The sequence below is a fragment of the Ahaetulla prasina genome, chromosome 9 (assembly GCF_028640845.1).
Source record: "Ahaetulla prasina isolate Xishuangbanna chromosome 9, ASM2864084v1, whole genome shotgun sequence".
NCBI classification, from domain to species: domain Eukaryota; kingdom Metazoa; phylum Chordata; class Lepidosauria; order Squamata; family Colubridae; genus Ahaetulla; species Ahaetulla prasina.
Genome location: NC_080547.1, coordinates 9,818,538 through 9,839,809, shown reverse-complemented (window position 1 = coordinate 9,839,809; position 21,272 = coordinate 9,818,538). Strand labels below are relative to the sequence as shown.

General features: G+C 45.6%; 4 protein-coding genes across 8 annotated transcripts; 2 read left to right on the top strand and 2 right to left on the bottom strand.

Moving 5' to 3' along the window:
• The first annotated feature begins 452 nt into the window (after positions 1-452).
• LOC131203982 (nicotinamide N-methyltransferase-like) lies at positions 453-3,447 on the top strand. The gene is made up of 3 exons (XM_058194739.1): positions 453-638; positions 1,579-1,786; positions 2,802-3,447. The coding sequence occupies exons 1-3, from the start codon at positions 497-499 to the stop codon at positions 3,235-3,237; spliced, it is 786 nt and encodes a 261-aa protein (XP_058050722.1). The 5' UTR covers positions 453-496; the 3' UTR covers positions 3,238-3,447.
• A 4,914-nt stretch (positions 3,448-8,361) lies between these two features.
• Positions 8,362-20,707, top strand: LOC131203979 (nicotinamide N-methyltransferase-like). 3 transcript variants are annotated; one of them, XM_058194735.1, is made up of 4 exons: positions 8,362-8,460; positions 18,357-18,380; positions 18,686-18,893; positions 20,150-20,707. In XM_058194735.1, exons 1-4 carry the CDS (start codon positions 8,376-8,378, stop codon positions 20,574-20,576), a joined length of 744 nt encoding a protein of 247 aa, XP_058050718.1. In that variant the 5' UTR covers positions 8,362-8,375; the 3' UTR covers positions 20,577-20,707. The 3 variants fall into 3 exon arrangements, 2 of the variants coding, with proteins under 2 accessions (XP_058050718.1, XP_058050717.1); XM_058194734.1 differs by lacking the exon at positions 8,362-8,460 and having other exon boundaries at positions 17,601-18,380; XR_009156503.1 differs by lacking the exons at positions 8,362-8,460; positions 20,150-20,707 and adding an exon at positions 17,614-18,120.
• Positions 9,140-12,609, bottom strand: LOC131203980 (nicotinamide N-methyltransferase-like). Of its 3 annotated transcripts, none has more exons than XM_058194737.1 (4): positions 11,641-12,606; positions 11,249-11,556; positions 10,833-11,040; positions 9,142-9,713 (listed from the first exon to the last, which is right to left on the bottom strand). In XM_058194737.1, the coding sequence occupies exons 2-4, from the start codon at positions 11,280-11,282 to the stop codon at positions 9,287-9,289; spliced, it is 669 nt and encodes a 222-aa protein (XP_058050720.1). In that variant the 5' UTR covers positions 11,283-11,556; positions 11,641-12,606; the 3' UTR covers positions 9,142-9,286. The 3 variants fall into 3 exon arrangements, with proteins under 3 accessions (XP_058050719.1, XP_058050720.1, XP_058050721.1); XM_058194738.1 differs by having other exon boundaries at positions 11,666-12,606; XM_058194736.1 differs by lacking the exon at positions 11,249-11,556 and having other exon boundaries at positions 9,140-9,713; positions 11,590-12,609.
• Positions 13,626-15,645, bottom strand: LOC131203703 (nicotinamide N-methyltransferase-like). Its single transcript, XM_058194170.1, has 3 exons — positions 15,440-15,645; positions 13,859-14,186; positions 13,626-13,760 (listed from the first exon to the last, which is right to left on the bottom strand). The coding sequence occupies exons 1-3, from the start codon at positions 15,643-15,645 to the stop codon at positions 13,626-13,628; spliced, it is 669 nt and encodes a 222-aa protein (XP_058050153.1).
• Positions 20,708-21,272: the final 565 nt, after the last annotated feature.

Below are 21,272 nucleotides of genomic sequence, written 5' to 3'. Positions count from 1 at the left end.
TTTTCTCTTTTTTACACATAGGCAACACTAGGTCCTGATTCATGTTTGCTTCAGGCATTTTTAAGCCATGTCTCGGCTGACCATCTTCCTGGAACAGTTTTGGTGAGTTCTGTAAAATTTGGAGAACATTATCTGCTGCTTCTCAAGATCTGCCTTGCCTATTTGCAAATGATGCTTCTCGGCATGTTAGAGCCAGTAATTACAAACACCCTTTAGTCATTATTAATGATGTGTCTCATTTTAGTGTTGTGTCTTTACTGACCTTATTTTAAAGATCAGCCAAATGTTTTGCAAATGTTTCTGGATTTTGGGAAGCGTATTTTGAAGGAGTTTCATTTTTCAGTCCAAAAGTCCAGCTGCATTTGCTGCTGATAGGCTGAGGGGAACTGCTGGCCAAGGCCGCCTGGCACAGATTCTCCTCTTCTGGGTTATATTTGGAGGCTTCTGGCAGGGAGCGTCTGCATTCGATCTCTGCAGACCAAGAGGCCACGTAGTGATGGAATTCACTGGAGGAGACGTTTACCAGAAGGAGTTCGATCCCAAAGTTTACCTGGAATATTTTCATTTTGGGAAAGGCTCTGTGGAAGATGAATTCCTGGAGTTTATTTTGAAATGCTTTTGCAAAATCTTTACTTCAGGTAGGGGATCCAGTCACTGCTGCAACTTTGAAGGGGGAGAAGGTTTATTTTTTTAAAAAAGAGGCAGGTTGTAGCTCCAGGGGGAAACGTTTTTGAAAGTTTTCAGCATCGCTAGAGAGGGCTCTAATGGAAACTCTGGGCCGGGGGTGGGGAGAGCTGATTTATTCTCAAGCAGCTTTTTGTGCCTGGGACAGGCGGTTTTCTTCAAGCTCCGTTAAGCTCATGGTCTTGTTCATTCAGCGATCCTGTGGGCTTCTTATCCTTTCTTTATTTCGTAGGTGTCGTTGCCGCATCCCTGCATTCAAACATCTGAAACTGGTGAACATTAAACCTAGTAAAATACAGGGGTGAGGGGGGGGGGACGGGGACAAGATTCCAGCAAATGAATTTATAGTGCATTGGAAGCATTCCACATAAATGTGCTGAAGTTTAAAAAAAAAAAATCAAAACAGGAAAAAGTGGAGGAATTAAGCTTGTCAGTCAGAAAGGTTGGCAGTTCAGTGGTTCAAGTACCTAGTACAGATCTCCTGCGTGAGCAGGGGGTTGGACTAGATGACCTCCAAGGTCCCTTCCAACTCTGTTCCTGTTATTGTATTCAAGGACATGGAAGGCTTCAGTGTAGGGTGGAAGTTCAAGAGAGCCTGCTCGAATCTTCCAAATATTTTCAGGTATTCTCTGGGCTTTTAAAGTTTGGGCTGTAAAAAATGGTTTCAGTCTTCCCAAGGATGATATTTTTTAAAAAAAAATAAATAAAAATGCTACAGTTGAATCCTCATTCTTTTGCTTAGGGAAATTAAAAGTTTTCTTGATCCCATCAGATCAACCTCAGCAGGGGCTCCACCTAGGACTCTCCTGGGGGGAAAAGGGGGATTGGAGGAGATAAACCTGAATCTTTCCCTCTTCTCCTCCCCCTCCTGAATCTTCCTCTCGTTTACGCCAGGGGTCCTGAAAGGTGGCACCCTGATCGATATCGGCAGTGGCCCCACCATCTATCAGCTGCTCCCTGCCTGTGGTTCCTATGAGAACATCATCGCCACTGATTATCTGGACCAGAACTGCCAGGAAATTACAAAATGGCTGAAGAAGGAGCCGGGCGCTTTCGATTGGTCCTCGGTGGTGCAGTATGTGTGCCAGCTGGAGGGGAACAGGTAGGGAGGGGCAAGGATCTGTCCATGAAAAGAAAAAAAGAAAAAAACCCATGGGCTTAATCTTACAACTGATCAGGTCAAAGTCCCAGAGAAAGTCCATTATTGGCTAATGGCAGGAATGGAGAATGGCCAGCCAAGCAACACTGAACTTTGAAATTCGTCATCCTTATTAGAGACAAAAGGGCCAGAGGCCAGCCAGAGGGAAAGGATCAAGCAAGTCAAGAAAAATAGAGCAAGGGCAAAGAGAGGGGGGCTGGAAGGGGGCAGATGCAAGGGTGAAATCTATTTACCTTCCTTACTGGTTCAGAAGTGCACGCGTCATGCGTGCAGACCCTCTGCGCATGCGCAAAACCATTCTGCACAAGCGCAGAGGGTACAAACCACATTACTTCCTGGTTAAAACCAAGAAATAACGACAGCCAGGCGGGTGGGCGGAGCCTCGCACCGCGATTGCTACCTGTTCTCCGAACCACCCATCACGATTGCTACCAGGTCGGGCGATCCGGTCCGAACCGGGAGCATTTCACCCCTGGGTAGATGGGATTTGCAGGGAGGAGGAGGAGGAGGACTCTGGGGTCCTTGGTGTTCTCTGAGCTTGGTTGTTTGCTTACAGACATTTCATGACCCAACTAGAGAACATCATCAGTGTTAGAAGGAAATGGGGATTACTCTCATTTTATATACAAGAGATTACCTAGCTGGTTAATGAAAGATCTGCAAGCAAACAACCAAGCTTAGAGATCACCAAGGACCCCCACATTTCATATTTAGCACATTTCCCTCTCAAAATTCTATATTTTTTGAGTCCCTTTATTGACAGGCATTTTGCATCGGTAGTTGAAGGTGTCTATCTAAGGCTGCAGGTACCAGCCAAAGGGACTTCAACCGTTCTCCTTCTCAACCTACTTGGGTTGTACTGGAGAGCTACTTCAGGCCACCACTTCTGAACTGGTTCCGTTGCATTCCAGAGAGGTCTCAGAGCTGTCTGTTGATTGGCTTTCCGATGTCCCTGCAGGGAGACGTGTGCAGAGAAGGAGGCCAAGCTGCGAAGAAGCATCAAGCAGGTCCTCAGATGTGATGTCCACCAAAGCAACCCACTGGCTCCCATCTCTCTGGCCCAGGCTGACTGCCTTCTGTCCACAGAGTGCCTGGAGTCAGCCTGTCAAGACCAGCCGAGTTTCCAAGCCGCCTTGAAGAATCTCAGTTCTCTGCTGAAACTCGGGGGACACTTGATACTCGGTGGGGTTTTAGGGTGCACGTTCTACAGAGTGGGCCCTCATAAGTTCTCCAGCATGCTCTTCACGGAGGAAATACTGAAAAACGGCCTGAGTGCTGCTGGGTTTGCCATTGTAGAGTTCAACGTGGAGCCCAGAGTTTTTAAGACCAATATGGAGGACTGCGATTTCTCCGGAAAGTACGTCATTCTGGCCCGCAAGGACAAAGAAGTGTAAACCCTGTGCTTTATTGTATCCTAAAAGCCACAACATCACTTTGGATCTGGAACGGGCTTCTTCCAAGCCCGTCTCTATCGCAGCCTCGTCTCAGTCTTAGCCTTCTAAGTGTCACCTGAAGGCCATAATAACCCATCTTCTAGACCTGTAGGAAGGTCACAGCCCAACCAAGATGGAAGGAGTTCAAATAAAACGCTTTCTAAAAAGAAACTTGTGTTGTGTTGATCTATTTTGAGTGAACATTTAATGAAAAATAAACAAATCATGCAGAAAACAATGAAGATCTCAGTATTCACCTGGGTTTTCACAAATGGACCAATTTTATTTATTCAGTTGTGGGAAGTGTTGACTTTTCAATGAGTTTAAAGACTTTGTCCACCAAGATTAGCCAAAGTTTCTCTTAAGCTGCATTCGATTACCATGGAACTTCTACGTTTGGGTAAAGGAAGAAGTCCTTCAATCTTCTTGGACTTTTATGTCACAATTCCTTCCCCCTCCTAGTTTCTGGCAATGACAACCCTGTGAGATGAATTGGACTAGGACAGATGGGCTGGCCCAAAGTCACTCAGCTGGTTTTTCGTATCGAAGGTAGGACTTGAACTCACTATCTCCTGGTGATTGGCCTAAAGTCCCCCAGCCAACTTTTGAGCCTAAGGTGGGACTAGAACTCACTGTCTCCTGGTTTCTAAACTTCACCACTAGAGCGAGCTGGCTTACCTAATGTAGATTTATGCAACAAAATGATCAACAGCAAACATTGATTAAAAACCCAGCTGTTGTCTTGCATGTGTTGGTTATGATCTTTAAAGCGCTCCATGGCTTAGGACCTGGGTACTTACGGGACCGCCTGCTGTTACCATACGCCTCCCACCGACCCGTACGCTCCCACAGAGAGGGACTTCTCAGGGTGCCGTCCGCCAAACAATGTCGGCTGGCGGCCCCCAGGGGAAGGGCCTTCTCTGTGGGGGCTCCCACACTCTGGAACGAGCTTCCCCCGGGTTTACGCCAAATACCTGACCTTCGGACATTTCGTCGCGAACTCAAGACTCACCTTTTTATCCGCGCAGGGCTGGCTTAAATCGGGATTTTAATCTTAAATTTATTAATTTTAAACGGGGTTTTAGTATGGTAAATTTTAATCACTGGGCTAATTTAAATAAGTTTTTTAAATCGTATTTTAAATCTGTATATTGTATTGTCGGTTTTTTATTATGCCTGTACACCGCCCTGAGTCCTTCGGGAGAAGGGCGGTATAAAAATCAAATAAAATAAATAAAATAAAATAAATAAAATAAATAAATGGTGTTCCTCATCTGAATATGACTTCTGCTTCCCTGAAATTTTGTTCTGTTGCAAAAACCTACCCACAGATGATCTTGGGACCAGGGGTGAAATGCTCCCAGTTCAGACCGGATCGGCTGATCCGGTAGCGATGGTGGATTTGTTCAGATAACCAATAGCAAAAATCCCTGTCCCCTCTCCACCACCCATGCCCACCCAATCGCCCGCTTGCCACTTCTTTCCGGCTCGCTCACTTTTCCCGCACAAATGGTAGGAATAGGTTGTAAAAAATGCTTTTAAAAGCTAAAAAAAGGCTCTAATGATCACAGCTGAGCCACGCGATCATCAGAGCCTTTTTTTACTTTTAAAAACATTTTTTTACTACCTATTTGCCCGAATAGGTAGTAAAAGAATGCATTTAAAAATGTTTTTAATAAAAGTTTTAAATGTTTTTTAAAAGGCTCCGAAGATGGCGCGCTACAGCTGATCACACCCCCACCCCGCGTACACTGTTCTACTTACCTTCCTTCCCATGCCTCCTTTTGACATGCACTGTGTGTGCGCGCACACCTCGCATTTGTTGCTTGGTGGATATTGTGCATGTGCGTGCGCAGCACACGTTTGGCACGCAGAGCGCATGCGCAGCCATCAAACCGGTAGTAAACCGGTTCAGATTTCACCACTGCTTGGGACAAACAAACAAACAAACAAACCCAGACACCAAGAAAGTTGCATCTTTCTTAAACCTAGCCAAGATCCTTTAGCCTTAATGCTGGAGGCAAGTTAATTTTTGACCCAGCCACGAGTGGGTGGGGAGGACTTCAGCATGGGAGAATCCTTCACCCTCATCATAAAAGCTGCTGCTCTCCAAAGGATGTCCTGCTTGCAACCATCTGATCAACTGTTGGGCCTTTGAGGCATCTACTTCCTCACTATCTCAGAGAGTGAGATAGGGTAATAAAGGCTTTGACCAAAAAGAATGAGGAAGAAGGAACATTGAAGTGGGCAGACTTCATACTGGGGAAGAAGAAGAAGAAGAAGAAGAAGGAGAAGGAGAAGGAGAAGGAGAAGGAGGAGGAGGAGGAGGAGGAGGAGGAGGAGGAGAAGGAGAAGGAGAAGGAGAAGGAGAAGGAGAAGGAGAAGAAGAAGAAGAAGAAGAAGAAGAAGAAGAAGAAGAAGAAGAAGAAGAAGAAGAAGAAGAAGAATATTTTAATTTGTATACCGCCTTCTCCCGAAGGACTCAGGGCGGTGCACAGCCAAAATAAAATACAAAAAGAACAACCCTTAAAAAACTTATTCAATTGGCCAAATTTAAAATACAGTAACATCCTATAAAATTTACAAAAATTTAAAAACCCATAAAAACAAATTAAAATTTTAAAAATCAAGCCAGTCCAGCAAGACGGAATAAATAGGTTTTAAGTTCGCAGCGAAAGGTCCCAAGGTCGGATAGTTGTCGAAGTCCAGGGGGAAGTTTGTTCCACAGGGTAGGAGCCCCCACAGAGAAGGCCCTCCCCCTGGGGGCTGCCAGTCGACATTGCTTGGCTGACGGCACCCTAAGGAGTCTCGCTCACTTTTTTCTGGGCATCAGGATTTGGAGGCATCCAATAGACACCTGGAAACCGTCAACCCAACCAAACTAAAAAGTGAGAGTTGAGTTTGGAGGGAAATGGAGCCAACATTCACAGAAAAGGAATTTTTTGCAAAGCATTTTGTTCCAAAAGACATTTTGAAATCGTACTACACCCTGAGCTCTGGGAATAACACAGAGAGGGACTTTTTAATATTCCTCCCGAAAAATCTCCACAGGATATTCACTTCAGGTAAGTGTTTTTAACAGGTGGAAGTTGGTGGAGATAAATTGGCTCCCATTTTAAGTGGAATCAGTGTAATTGATGATCTCAGACTAATGTGCAGACTAGAACGTAAGACTAATGTGCTTTTTGCAAATATGTGAACTACACAAAAGAACTGGCTCAAAACTAGATTTTAAGGCTACACGTCTGAACATATTTTGCTCAGGTTGTCTTACAGATATTAAAATATGGGTGGTATGACACATTTACAAAAATGTATTTATTGATTAAAAACTCGGGCCAGGGGAATACAAATGGTTGTGTCTATGAAAATGTATCACATATATAGACTGAAAAGGGTGTCTAGAAACTGAAGTGGACACACACACACACACACACACACACACACACACGGTGTCCAGTTCAAGAATGTATAAAGGAGGGTTGTTATCTATTCCGTAAAGAGGTAATTTTCATTCCAAAGGTGTTGTTGAATCTGTTTCCCTGACATGAAGGATCACCGCCACAAATCATGCTTCAGTTGATGGAGCACAGGCTTCAGTGATGGGGTTTCCAACTGTGCCTACCGCTCCAGGTTCTGGTCAGTGTAGTCGGTGGCTATAATCTCCCGGAAGGAAGGATTCGCAGGCAGAGAGGAACTGGTGGATGGTTGGGCTGGTGCCAATGTCAATCAGATGCCATCTGGAGCCCATCAAGCCAAAGGCAGAATTTTTCAAACTGTTTTGGGTCTTTTGTATCTGTTGCATGCCCCTCTATAGTTTCCCCATCTAAAATGCCCCAGAAGGACCAGAAACCCTTCGAAGAGCATCCTGGAGACCACCTTACCATTGGCAACCCCTTCTCTTCTTAGCATTCCCACAAATATATTTCCAACCCACCCATTTCCCCCTCTTCAAGAAAAAATAAATACATGGGAAAGAGATTGGGGAAACCTCTTCCTTCTGTTTCATTTCCAGCTCAGTCTGCAGAAAAGGCCAACTAATAGAACATAGAATTATAGGGCTGGAAGGGATGTTTGTGACCATTTTGGCATCTGCCTTTTGTAAGCTACTTTCATTCCTTGGTTGTTTGTACCCTGAAGAAAAAATCTAAGTGATGCAGGTTGCGATCAGCAGAATTGTGAAGATGAAAGCATGACTTTGAGATCCGCCTCTTGGCTCTTCCTGCCCATCTCAGATCAACGAGCGTCCACCTCCTGATTTCCCTTACAGATTACTTTCTCAGCAAAGCTCACATTTGTATGTTGCAGTGTGAGCATCTTTGAAAACAGAGGTAGAATAACCAAATATGGGTCAATTGCAGAAACTGCTATCATTAAGTGTTGTATCTCATGATTCTTGATAAGTGTATTATTTTTCTTTTTTTCTGCACCAAAGACAAATTCCTTGTGTCTCCAATCACACTTGGCCAATAAAGAATTCTATTCTATTCTATTCTATTCTATTCTATTCTATTCTATTCTATTCTATTCTATTCTATTGCAGAAACTGCAAGCAAGGGGAAAAGACACATATACTAAAGCAAAGTATAACTCCATACAAGATAATCACTTTGTGAAATTTGTACTTTCCTATTTCTGGTATTCAATTGTATAAAAGATTGGGGTTTTCCTATTGTCCAAAAGTTGCTTTTCCAGGAGGCAACTGGACTTTCTGGTTTTGAAGACGTTTTGCTTCAAAAGAAAAAAACAAAACAAAATAGTCCAGTGGGCTCCTGGAAAAGCACCTTTGGGACAACCAACTTTATATACATTTATATAAATAAATTTTATTTATAAAACAAATAAATAAATAAAAATGACCTGGATGACTGAGAATCTCTACAGACTTTGTGCTTTGCTGTTGTTCAGGGTCTCGGCTCCTTTAACTGCCAGGACCCGTTTCCTGAAGCACTTCAATAAAAGTTTTGTGAGTCTGTCACTGGCTCTGATTGGCTTCTGCAGCAGGCTGGCCCATTTTGGGGACAAAAGAACATAGACTCCTAGGGCTGGAAGGGATCTTGGGCCTCCCGTTATGCAATCCGATATTCCGGAAAAGAGGCATGAGAAGACCCCGTCCCTTTCCGGGGAAAGAAAGCAAGGGGGTAAGGAAGGACGCCTTGCCGGAGGTCAGGAGAAGTAGAAGAGGTAGGCAGAGAAGAGTGCCTTCAGGGCCAGATGTCCAAGTAACCAGGTCTCCTTCCCTTTTCTGACCACCCTACTTCTGGGGCAGAAAACATCTGTTTTGGGCTTGAAGCTTTTCTCGGGTTGCGCCCGGCTGCCCCACTGCTCCTGTCAATCACCCATTCTCCTGGCTCCTAGCCCAGGGTTGTGTGTCAGCAGGCAGGTTCTCCCCTCCAGGCCAATTCCACGCCTGTCCAACTCTTCCTTGGCACTTAGGACTGGGGAAGGTAACCGCCTTTCTATTTTGGGACCGGATGCCAGTGCAAGGGGCCAGGTTCCCCAGAAAGCAGCTTTGTAGTGGGCAGCAGAATCCCTTCAGTGTCTCACGACTGTGACATCCTGACTTAGTCCAGTGAGAGACCAGGAGGCCTGCAGAGCAGAGGGAAACCCAAGAGGGCATTAGGGTTGCAAGGCCGGACGCCATGCCAAAGGGGCCCAGGGGGAGTTCAAATGAGGAAGTCATAATCCAGAGCCCAAAAGGAAAAGGGAGGGCAGCCTCAGAAAGGGCAGGGCCAAGGACAGCACAGGGCAACACATACACAGAAAATCCACGTACATAGAAAACAGAGAGACACAACACAAAGACACCACAAACCAACACACAAACACAGAGACAAGACATTACTTTATTGCATACAGAGCCATTTCCTAGTCGCCATTTCCTATGCGCCTTCTAGGAAAGGTGTGATCCTTCCCAGGAGGTGTGTGCCATGTGTTTTCCCTAACTTGTGTAACAAAATCATAACAACGGTTGGAGAAGTCTGGGTGTTCCACAACAACTGCCTAATGTTCACATACTGCATTTCTGGGCAAGAAGGATGCACCTCCCCTTCCCATCCGCTTTGGGCGGGGGGCAGTTGATCCTGGTCTCTTCAATCCATTTAATAACAAAACCAGCCTGTCTCACTGCCTCTTCTACCATCTCCTTTTCCAAGTAAATGTTAGAGAACCTGTGTTGGCCAACGATATAATAGTGCGATTCAAGGGTTGAATAAAACAGGAGGTGCCCCCCTGGTTTCAGGAGGGAACTGATGTTCCTGAAGGCCGATCGGTAGGTGGGGATGTCCCTGCAAGCCCCATCGAAGCACAAACTGGAGAGCAGACAATCTGCAGGAGGAAGAACCAGTGGAGCCAAAGGGTTGGGTTGGGTCACATCGCATTTCAGGTACCGCTTGAAAGCTCTTCGGACTTTCTCTTCCTTCTCTGGCCATTTTTCCCTGGGGAGAAAGACAGAAAGAATATGACCTGCCTACCTCCAAGCCTTGGTCACTCTGGAGTTGCCCCTCTTTTAATGGATGGAGATAGGAGAAGCTTCCCAGATTTGCTGTCCTCCAAGAACAGGAAAGCCCTCCTTTCTGCAAATTTCCTTGTTGCCTGGATTCAAATATCAATCTGGAAAAGTTGAGGACAGTGTTCCTCCACCTTGCAAATTCCTCTTCCCATCTGCTCAGAAGAAACTGTGGACTTGTTGCCACTTTCCTTTCCTAGCAGAATGGACACAAAAGCCATGTCTCAATCTCAGCAGCAGCTAGTGAAACTCTCTGAAAGAGAGTCCCTTTTGGTTCTTCAACGTGGACTCTTCTGCTTATTTTTGGTCTCCTTCATTTCCAAACTCCATTTTTATTCTCCAACCATTGATAAAATACTTCCCATATCATATAATATTCTGTTTGCTCTTTCTCTTTAATTGCTAACGCTAATCTATTCATTTCTGCACATTCTAATATTTTCCTTATCACCTTTGCTTCAATAGGAAACTTTTCACTTTTCCAATGTTGTGCGTATACAATTCTAGCTGCAGTTAATACATTAATAATTAAATATACATTCTCTTTATTATAGGTAGAAAATATATTAAGGAAGAGTTATTAATAAGATGAAATTTGTTAGTATAAGTATGACGAGAATAATGATATTTGATGTTAACAGGGTATTATTATTGAAAGATGCTAAGAAGAAAATGGGGAATTTTACAATATTTAAATGTGTACTGAACATATTATAAAATTTATGTTATTGTGAACGTGAAAGATGTGATAAATGAGGAAGGATGTAGCATAGAGATGTATGTACCCAGAAAAACACTGCGTAAAGATAGATGGAATTTTTTATATTTGTTTTGTTTTTTTAAAAAATAATTTAAAAAAAACTTCTGGTCTGCACAATTATTCCCCATTAAGCTCCTGATTGCAAAATCTCTCCGGCTGCATTTTCATACACGGACAGATTAGCCAAAGTTGAAAGAAATGGATCTGGCTGCCTTATCTAGTTGAATCTTTATTAGTCTTACTCTTGAAAGGGGTCAAAATCAAAGGATACCTTCTTCCTCTACCTACCTGTCTCCTTCCAGCTCACAGACGTATTTCACGATGGGGGTCCAGTCAAAAGCCCCAGGCTCCTTCCTCAGCCATCGCTGCACCTCCTCCCAGTTCTGGTCAGCGCAATCCGTGGCTATGATCTCTCGGAAGGACTCGCAGGCGGAGAGAAATTGGTGGATGGATGCGCCACTGCCAATGTCGATCAGGGTGTCTCCCTTGATGCCATCTGGAGCCCATCAACCCAACCAGAGAGTTTTTCAAGCTCAGCCTGCTTTGCGTCCTTGACATCTGCTATGCTGCATGCTGGTGCCAATTTCCCTCAACTAAACTGCCCTAGAAGCACAAGAAGCCCTTCGAAGAGCATCCTGAAGCCCCCTGATCACCTGGCAACCTCTTCCCTTCTTAGCATTCCCCTGAACCTGTTTCCAACCCACCTGCTTCCCCACTCTTAGCAAGAAGTAAACACATGGGAAAGAGATTTCTCCTTGTGTTTCATTTCCAGATCAATCTGCAAAAAAGTTCAAGTAATAGAAGATAAAAAATTACAGGATTGGAAGGGATATTTGTGACCATTTTGGCACCTGCCTTTTGTAGCTACTTTCATTCCTGGGCTGCTTGTACCCTGAAGAAGAAATCTAAGTGGTGCAGGTTGCGATCAGCAGAATTGTGAAGATGAAAGCATGACTTTGAGATCCGCCTCTTGGCTCCTCCTGACCATCTCAGATCAACAAGCGTCCCTCACCTTGAAGTTAACATTGGGAAAGTCAAGACTTACCTATGGTGAATGCCCTGTGCGCCCCTTTCAGGAAAAAGGTTACAAACTGACCGAGTCCATCATCCTCAAGGCTCACTTTGTAGTACTTTTCCAGGTGGTCTCTGGGATCAAAATGCTGAGTGTAGGCATCTTTCCCTGTGAAAGGCTCTTCCATCTTCCCAGAAACACTTTGACTGACTTCTGGTTGCTCCTTTCATGCTCTGAGGATTATTATACTTCGGTCTTGGCTGGCTCCACCTCCTGATTTCCCTTACAGATTACTTTCTCAGCAAAGCTCACATTTGCATGTTGCAGTGTGAGCATCTTTGACCTGACCTGATCTAATGAAACAAGAAGTTCTCCCTTGAAAAGGAAGCATAGGACTGGTGGATCACCCACTAAGAAACAATATACCTGCAGCCCCGGGAGGGATAATAACCTAGTACAGGGGTCACTAACCTTTGGGACCCCAGGGACCATTAAATTCATAATTTTAAATCCCGCAGATCATTAATATGAATTTTTAAAAAGATAAATATTATTTAGTGCAATATAAAAAATGCAAATAATTTTTCTGCGGACCACCACTGCTCCATGGACCACTGGTTGGTGACCGCTGCCCTAGAAGAATGTGATTGCATAACGTGTCAGTTTGAAATGGACAAAATGGGATAAGACTACCCAAAATCTGAATAGGAAGTCATGAGGCTTGGCAACAGAGGTAGAATAACCAAATATGGGTCAATTGCAGAAACTGCTATCATTAAGTGTTGTATCTCATGATTCTTGATGAGTGTATTATTTTTCTTTTTTTCCTGCACCAAAGACAAATTCCTTGTGTCTCCAATCACACTTGGCCAATAAAGAATTCTATTCTATTCTATTCTATTCTATTCTATTCTATTCTATTCTATTCTATTCTATTCTATTCTATTCTATTCAAGCAAGGGCAAAGGACACGTATACTAAAGCAAAGTATAACTCCATATAAGATAATAGCTTTGTGCAATTTTTACTTTCCTATTTCTAGTATTCAATTGTATGAAAGTTCATGCCTTTGTTGTTGTTCAGAGTCTCGACTCCTTTAGTGGCTTTTGCTGAAGGGCTTCAATAAAAGTTTTGTGGAAGTCCATCACTTGTGTCTGGCTCTGATTGGCTTCTGCAGCAGGCTGGCCCATTTTGGGGACAAAAGAACATAGACTCCTAGGGCTGGAAGGGATCTTGGGCCTCCCATTATGCAATCCGATATTCTCCCTTGGAAAAGAGACATGAGAAGACCCCGTCCCTTTCCGGGGAAAGAAAGCAAGGGGGTAAGGAAGGGGTGGGTCCTCTTGCCGGAGGTCAGGAGAAGTAGAAGAGGTAGGCAGAGAAGAGTGCCTTCAGGGCCAGATGTCCAAGTAACCAGGTCTCCTTCCCTTTTCTGACCACCCTACTTCTGGGGCAGAAAACATCTGTTTTGGGCTTGAAGCTTTTCTCGGGTTGCGCCCGGCTGCCCCACTGCTCCTGTCAATCACCCTTTCTCCTGGCTCCTAGCCCAGGGTTGTGTGTCAGCAGGCAGGTTCTCCCCTCCAGGCCAATTCCACGCCTGTCCAACTCTTCCTTGGCACTTAGGACTGGGGAAGGTAACCGCCTTTCTATTTTGGGACCGGATGCCAGTGCAAGGGGCCAGGTTCCCCAGAAAGCAGCTTTGCAGTGGGCAGCAGAATCCCTTCAGTGTCTCACGACTGTGACATCCTGACTTAGTCCAGTGAGAGACCAGGAGGCCTGCAGAGCAGAGGGAAACCCAAGAGGGCATTAGGGTTGCAAGGCCGGACGCCATGCCAAAGGGGCCCAGGGGGAGTTCAAATGAGGAAGTCATAATCCAGAGCCCAAAAGGAAAAGGGAGGGCAGCCTCAGAAAGGGCAGGGCCAAGGACAGCACAGGGCAACACGTACACAGAGAATCCACGTACATAGAAAACAGAGAGACACAACACAAAGACACCACAAACCAGCACACAAACACAGAGACAAGACATTACTTTATTGCATACAGAGCCATTTCCTAGTTGCCATTTCCTATGCGCCTTCTAGGAAAGGTGTGATCCTTCCCAGGAGGCGTGTGCCATGTGTTTTCCCTAACTTGTGTAACAAAATCATAACAACGGTTGGAGAAGTCTGGGTGTTCCACAACAACTGCTTAATGTTCACATACTGCATTTCTGGGCAAGAAGGATGCACCGCCCCTTCCCATCCGTTTTGGGCGGGGGGGGGGGGCAGTTGATCCTGGTCTCTTCAATCCATTTAATAACAAAACCAGCCTGTCTCACTGCCTCTTCTACCATCTCCTTTTCCAAGTAAATGTTAGAGAACCTCTGTTGGCCAACGATATAATAGTGCAATTCAAGGGTTGAATAAAACAGGAGGTGCCCCCCTGGTTTCAGGAGGGAACTGATGTTCCTGAAGGCCGATCGGTAGGTGGGGATGTCCCTGCAAGCCCCATCGAAGCACAAACTGGACAGCAGACAATCTGCAGGAGGAAGAACTAGTGGAGCCAAAGGGTTGGGTTGGGTCACATCGCATTTCAGGTACCGCTTCAGGGCCCTTCGGATTTTCTCTTCCTTCTCTGGCCATTTTTCACTGGGGAGAAAGACAGAAAGAATATGACCTGCCTACCTCCAAGCCTTGGTCACTCTGGAGTTGCCCTTCTTTTAATAGATGGAGATAGGCTAAGCTTCCCAGGTTTGCTGTCTTCCAAGAACAGGAAAGCCCTCTTTTCTGCAAATTTCCTTCTTGCCTGGATTCAAATATCAATCTGGAAAAGTTGAGGACAGTGTTCCTCCACCTTACTAATTCTTAAGATGTTTGGGTTTAACTCCCAGAATTCCCCAGACAACACAAGGAATACCAGTCTTGAGTATTCCCCATGGAAAATTACAGACATGTAGCTTCCACCAGTCACTAATCTCTTTGTCTTGGTAGCACCTATCTCACGGATGGGGAGGGGGTTATAATCAATGTCAATAAACTAATTATGAGCCATGAATAACTATGTCATCATAAAAATTTCATGACTTCTGTCCCTGGATAAATATCGAGATGGAGATAGATGGATACAGCCTTTGTGTGATGATGTCTCATCTCGGGCATCTTAGGGTGGCTATGGAAATGGTCAATTCGTATGTTCTGTTAATTCACTCCTGAGCAGAACATGGATTCCCATTGCCTTTCTCCAGTAGGAAGTGACAAGGATGAGAACCACTGGGGTCCTTATCAGGTTAGTGGGTGAGAGTAATGGGTGAGCCCACTGAGCATTTGGGCCAAGTAAAATAAGGAGGAGAACATCAAGGTTATGGAGGGCAGAATAGGCTGCAAACTTTGATTATTCATCTTTCTGAGTCTGATGCAAGAAAAAAGACCCTGGCTAGATGGAGATCCCACCAAGAGAGAAAGCTTGGGAAGGGGAGATCCAAAGAAGAAATGGATCATTGAGGAATAGAGGACCCTGCAGATCCTGCAGGATACTTAAAACAGAGACCAAGTCGGGAACAATTGGTTCTCCTCTTCTCATCTGCTCAGAAGAAACTGTGGACTTGTTGCCACTTTCCTTTCCTAGCAGAATGGACACAAAAGCCATGTCTCAATCTCAGCAGCAGCTAGTGAAGCTCTCTGAAAGAGAGTCCCCTTTGGTTCTTCAATGTGGACCCTTCTGGTCTGCACAATTATTCCCCATTAAGCTCCTGATTGCAAAATCTCTCCGGCTGCATTTTCATACAAGGACAGATTAGCCAAAGTTGAAAGAAAAGGATCTGGCTGCCTTATCTAGTTGAATCTTTATTAGTCTTACTCTTGAAAGGGGTCAAAATCAAAGGATACATTCTTCCTCTACCTACCTGTCTCCCTCTAGCTCACAGACGTATTTCACGATGAGGGTCCAGTCAAAAGCCCCCGGCTCCTTCCTCAGCCATCGCTGCACCTCCTCCCGGTTCTGGTCAGCGCAATCCATGGCTATGATCTCTCGGAAGGACTTGCAAGCGGAGAGAAATTGGTGGATGGATGCGCCACTGCCAATGTTGATCAGGGTCTCCCTTGATGCCATCTGGAGCCCATCAACCCAACCAGAGAGTTTTTCAAGCTCAGCCTGCTTTGCATTCTTGACATCTGCTATGCTGCATGCTGGTGCCAATTTTCCCCAACTAAACTGCCCCAGAAGCACAAGAAGCCCTTCGAAGAGCATCCTGAAGCCCCCTGGTCACCTGGCAACCCCTTCCCTTCTTAGCATTCCCCTGAACCTGTTTCCAACCCACCTGCTTCCCCGTTCTTAGGAAGAAGTAAACACATGGGAAAGAGATTGGGGAAACCTTTCTCCTTGTGTTTCGTTACCAGATCAGTCTGCAGAAAAGGCCTGCTAATAGATATAGAATTATAGCTTTGGAAGGGATGTTTGTGACTATTTTGGCATCTTGCCTTTTGTATGCCACTTTCATTCCTTGGCTGTTTGTACCCTGAAGAAGAAATCTAAGTGGTGCAGGTTACGATCAGCAGGCAGATCTCAAAGCCATGCTTTCATCTTCACAATTCTGCTGTCGTTAACCTGCACCACTTAGATGTCCTCTTCTAGGTGTCTAAGTCATAAAGTGGACATACCTTACAAAAGGCAGATGCCAAAATGGGGGTCCAGCTTAGGTTGAGAGACACTGCCCTAGACCTTCCAGGTCCCAGACTGATATTTGAATCCAGGTAACAAGGAATTTGTGCAGAGCTTTCCTGTTCTTGAAGGACAGCAGACTTGGGAAGCCTGACCTATCTTCATCCATAAAAAGAAGGGCAACTCTAGGTTGACTAAGGCTTGGAAGTAGGCAAGTCACATTCTTCCTTTCTTCCTTCCCCAGGGAAAAATGGCCAGAGAAGGAAGAGAAAGTCTGAAGAGCTGTTAAGCAGTACCTGAAATGTGATGTGACCCAACCCAATCCTTTGGCCCCACTGGTTCTTCCACCCACAGATTGTCTGCTTTCTAGTTTGTGCTTTGATGTGGCTTGCTGTTTTAGTTCGCCAGCAGCCTGTGGAGCTGGCAATGGAGTTGGACAGCGATGAGGCTGAGGTGAGGCCAGGGCCATCAGGGAGTGAGGTGCGGACTCCAGAGTCTCCAGAGATTGATAGTAGTGAGGCAGAGGAACAGGAGGAGCCTGTTCCTAATGCATGCTTGAGAAGAGCTACCAGAAGGCAAAAGCAGCTCAAGCAAAAAGGACAACTCGGTAGTAGGACCAAGAGATGATTGGCCCCTCCCATAAGGGTTAAAACAGACCAGCAACGGCATTTGGGATCTTTGCTGGAAAACAACATTGGTAGCTTCATCTTTTGCTTCGTCTATATCTTGCATTTATTTTTGTGACTTCTGAACGTTTGCCAAGAAAGGCCTTTGGCAGGTTTGCGATAGGACTGAGGAATTTGTATTGGGAGGAATTTGTTTTAATTTGAGTTGAAGGATGCTGGGAATCAAGTAATTCTCAGCTGTTCAAATAAAGTTTGTTTGTTTTTTCACAGACTGAGTTTCTTACTACCTACTTGGGCCTGGGTTACAATACTTGCAAGGACATCCCCACCTACCGAATGGCCTTCAGGAACATCAGTTCCCTCCTGAAACCAGGGGGCACCTCCTCTTTCATTCAACGCTTGAGTATTACTACATTGTGGGCCAACACAAGTTCTCCATCCTCTACTTGGAGCAGAAGCTGATAGAAGAGGCAGTGAGACAGGCTGGCTTTGTCATTAAGTGGATTGAGGAAACCAGGAACATCTTTCCCCCTTCTCTAACTGATGGGAAGGGGAGATGTATCCTTCTTGCCCAGAAACATAGCCTGTGAAATAAAGCAGCTGTTGATGTAACACCCGGATGTTTTCCCAACCATTGTTAGGATTTTGTTATACAATTTAGGGAATGCACACACTACGTAGCTTCTGTGTTGTTTCCCATGCCTAGTAGGCATGTAGGAAATGGCTCTAAAGTAACATCTTGCATCTTTGTGTTTGTGTATAGGTTTGTGTGTGTGCTTGTATGCCTCTCTCTGTCACTCTCTGCAAAGGAGAGGAAGGAAAAGGGCTGGACAGGAATTCAAAAGCTGGAAGACTTGATTGCCTGGAAGAATGAAAATGCTGCTCTCCAGCACAGGAGTTAGGAAGAAAACAACAGCTTTTCTGCAAGAGAAAACCTTCAAGCCCCCTTCCATCACCACCCCGTCTCACCAAGGACCCCAAAGACACTCTGCTCTGTAGGGTGATCAAAGCATGGAGGTGGAGCTGCCTCTTTGAAGACCTGGCCCCAAAGACCCGATTCTCTGCCAGGCCCCTCCTGCCCTCCGGCAATAGGACCCACCTCCCTCCTTTCCCCCTCGCTTTCTTTGATGGGAGAGGAAGGAAGGAGGCCTTCTGCTGCCTCTTTTCCAGGGGAGAAGAGCTGATTGCGTAAGAGGGAGAGGAGGTCAGATCAGATCATGACTTCAAATCTCTGGGCAGGCGGTGGTCAAAACGATCAGGCTACAGCCTGCAACAGGGTGCTTTGTTGAGAAACCAATTGGTAAGAGAAATCAGGGGGTGGAGCTAACCAAGATAAAAACAGGATAAAGCTCAGAACTTGAAAGGAGCATCCAACAGTCGGCAAAAGGGTTTCTAGGATGATGGAGGAGCCTTTCACAGAGGGAGAGTTCTATGCCGAGAATTTTCTTCCCAAAGATTATCTGGAAACATATTATAAAGTTAACTTTGAAGATGATGATGATGGACTAAATATGCTTCAAACTTTTTCCCTGACAGGATACCACAGGGCATTCACCAGAGGTAAGTCTTTAGTTTCCCAACTTTAACCGCAAGGTGAGGGACGCTTGTTGATCTGAGATGCTCAGCATGGTCATTTCTTCTTGAGAGAGGAGTAAATGGGTCGGTTGGAAACAGGTTCATGGGAATGCTAAGAAGGGAAGGGGTTGCCAGATGGTCTGATGCACTCCAGGATGTTCTTTGAAGGGCGTCTGGTGCTTCTGGGGCAGTTCAGATGGGAAAATAGGCCACAGTGTCCAGAATAGCAGGTAGGAAGGACCCAAAGCAGGCTGAGCTTGAAAAACTGCCTTTGGCTTGATGGGCTCCAGATGGCATCAAGGGAGACACCCTGATCGACATTGGCACCGGCCCAACCATCTACCAGTTCCTCTCCACTTGCGAGTCCTTCCAGGAGATCATAGCCACCGACTACACTGACCAGAACCGGGAGGAGGTGCAGCGATGGCTGAAGAAGGAGCCGGGGGCTTTTGACTGGACCCCCTTTGTGAAATACGTCTGTGAGTTGGAGGGAGACAGGTAGGTAGAAGGAGAACTTATCTTTTCCTTTGAAACTCTTTAAATCTATAAGATTAATTTAGCCTCAGACAAAGAAGTCAGGCGCTCTTCTTTCAACTTTGGCTAATCTGTCCTTGTATGACAAGGCAGCAGGAGAGATTTTGCAATCAGGAGCTTAACAGGAGAGTAATTGCGCAGACCAGAAGCGTCCACCCTAAAGAATCAAAGGGGATTCTCTTTCAGAGAGCTTTGCTAGCTGGTTCTGCAATAGCTTTCGTGCCCATTGTGGTAGCAAAACAAGCAAAACTGTGGCAAGAAGCCCACAGTTTCTTCTGAGCAGATGGGAAGTGGAGAATCAATTGTCCCAGACTCGTCTCTCTCTTAATTCTCCTGAGGTGTTTCAGAAGGACCTGCAGGGTCATCTTCTCCTCAATGGTCCATGTCTTATTTGGTAAGACATGGACCATGTCCTTGCCTTCCCAAGCTTTCTCTCCTGGTGGGACCTGTATCTAAGCAGGGTCTCTCTAGCCGAAGCCCTCATTGGCTTCCATGTTTGTTTCTTCTTGTGTTGGACTCAGAAAGATGAGTACCAAACTTAGCAGGCTATTCAACTCTCCATATCTTGATGTTCTCCTCCTTCTTTCAATTGGCACATTGCCCAGTAGACTCACCCATTAACCTAATAAGAAAAAGTGTGGTTCTTCAGTTGCCAGTTCCAGCTGGAGAATGGTGGTGGGAATCCATGTTCTGCTCAGGAGTGAATTAACTAAACTTATAAATTGACCATTTCCAGAGCAACCCTAAGGTGCCAGAGTGGAGACACCATCATTCAAAGGCTGCCATTATCTTTTTGCATCCCGACCTTTTGTCCAAGGACATAAGTCATGGTATTTTTATGATGACATAGTCACTTGTGGCTATTATTAATTGATTGAAATAATTTATAGCATGCTCTTCATCTGTGAAGAATCAAGACAAAGGCTGGTGATTGGGATGGTGGGTGCATGGAGACCCAGCCCCAGACCAGTGTTCTTTGTGCTGTCTGGGGAATTCTGGGAGTTGATACCCATACATCTTAAGAGCTGCCAAAGTGGAGGAACACTGTGCTTGACCTGTCCAGGCTGATATTTGAACCTAGGCAAGAAGGGCTTTCCTGTTCTTGAAGGACAGCAGACCTGGGAAGCTTCTCCTATCTCCATCCATTAAAAGAAGGGCAACTCCAGAGTGACCAAGGCTTGGAGGTAGGCAGGTCATATTCTTTCTGTTTTTCTCCCCAGAGAAAAATGGCCAGAGAAGGAAGAGAAAGTCCAAAGAGCCCTCAAGCGGTACCTGAAATGTGATGTGACCCAACCCAACCCTTTGGCTCCACTGGTTCTTCCTCCTGCAGATTGTCTGCTCTCCAGTTTTTGCTTTGATTCAGCTTGCAAAGACATCCCCACCTACCAAATGGCCTTCAAGAACATCAATTCCCCCCTGAAACCAGGGGGGCACCTCCTGTTCAGTTCAATGCTTGAGCAGCATTACTACATGGTGGGCCAACACAAGTTCTCCACCCTCTACCTGGAGCGGGAGGTGATAGAAGAGGCAGTGAGACAGGCTGGCTTTGTCATTAAGTGGATCGAGGAGACCAGGAATAGCATCCCCCCTTCTCTAGTTGATGGGAAGGGGCTGTGCCTCCTTCTTGCTCAGAAATGTAGTCCGTGAAAATTAGCTGTCGATATAACATCCAGAGGCTTCCCCAGCTACTGTAATGAATCTGTTATACCAGTTTCTACGCCCTTCCTAGTAGATATCTGGGAAATGGCTCTGCATGTAATAAAGTAACACCTTGCCTCTGTGTTTGTATGTGTGTGTGTGTTGGTTACTGCTTCCCTTGTGTTGTGTCTCTCAATGGATCCTCTGGGAGGGGCATAGAGGTAGCAGCATCCATGTGTTGTGGTTTCAGAAAAGAGGAGGGGAAATTAGGACAGAATGGGCAAGATATCACTGGGGGAATTATCAGGAATATTTTTCTCTGCAACTTTTGGAGGTTACCAGCTGGCCAGCGGGGAGACACACCCCAGGTCCCTCCCCCTGATTGCTTTCCAAGATTCCGGTGGCTGGAATGAATCCATAGCTGCTTTCAGATGAAGACCTTACATGAGAGGAGTTCTTTCAATGAAAAGCTCAGGTGAAGCAGCTCCTCCTGTCTCCACAGATGGTTACACAACAATTCCAGTCCTTCCACGTGGGATTCTTGGGGGCGTTGATGAGGATGGTGGTGGAGATGTGTCTGGAGGGCAGAATGTGGAAAGTGTGCCACAGGAGCAGGAGCTGCACTGGTGTGCGATGTGACAGCCTCTCAATCCTTCCAGATGGTGGCCTGTGCTGTCCTCGGCTCTGCTCATTCAGAGACTGCCC

What these genes read in the sequence shown, in the direction of transcription:
- LOC131203982 (XM_058194739.1), top strand. Translation starts at nt 497, where the DNA reads ATGGAATTCACTGGAGGAGACGTTTACCAGAAGGAGTTCGATCCCAAA. An exon ending in TTGCAAAATCTTTACTTCAG is followed by an intron (nt 639 to 1,578) that starts GTAGGGGATCCA and finishes CGTTTACGCCAG; the next exon opens with GGGTCCTGAAAGGTGGCACC. An exon ending in TGCCAGCTGGAGGGGAACAG is followed by an intron (nt 1,787 to 2,801) that starts GTAGGGAGGGGC and finishes ATGTCCCTGCAG; the next exon opens with GGAGACGTGTGCAGAGAAGG.
- LOC131203703 (XM_058194170.1), bottom strand. Translation starts at nt 15,645, where the DNA reads ATGGCATCAAGGGAGACCCTGATCAACATTGGCAGTGGCGCATCCATC. An exon ending in TGTGAGCTAGAGGGAGACAG is followed by an intron (nt 14,187 to 15,439) that starts GTAGGTAGAGGA and finishes CTTTCTCCCCAG; the next exon opens with TGAAAAATGGCCAGAGAAGG. An exon ending in CAGTGAGACAGGCTGGTTTT is followed by an intron (nt 13,761 to 13,858) that starts GTTATTAAATGG and finishes CCAGAAATGCAG; the next exon opens with TATGTGAACATTAAGCAGTT.
- LOC131203980 (XM_058194736.1), bottom strand. Translation starts at nt 11,743, where the DNA reads ATGGAAGAGCCTTTCACAGGGAAAGATGCCTACACTCAGCATTTTGAT. An exon ending in GCACAGGGCATTCACCATAG is followed by an intron (nt 11,041 to 11,589) that starts GTAAGTCTTGAC and finishes GATGGGCTCCAG; the next exon opens with ATGGCATCAAGGGAGACACC. An exon ending in TGTGAGCTGGAAGGAGACAG is followed by an intron (nt 9,714 to 10,832) that starts GTAGGTAGAGGA and finishes CTTTCTCCCCAG; the next exon opens with GGAAAAATGGCCAGAGAAGG.
- LOC131203979 (XM_058194734.1), top strand. Translation starts at nt 18,218, where the DNA reads ATGATGGAGGAGCCTTTCACAGAGGGAGAGTTCTATGCCGAGAATTTT. An exon ending in CCACAGGGCATTCACCAGAG is followed by an intron (nt 18,381 to 18,685) that starts GTAAGTCTTTAG and finishes GATGGGCTCCAG; the next exon opens with ATGGCATCAAGGGAGACACC. An exon ending in TGTGAGTTGGAGGGAGACAG is followed by an intron (nt 18,894 to 20,149) that starts GTAGGTAGAAGG and finishes TTTTCTCCCCAG; the next exon opens with AGAAAAATGGCCAGAGAAGG.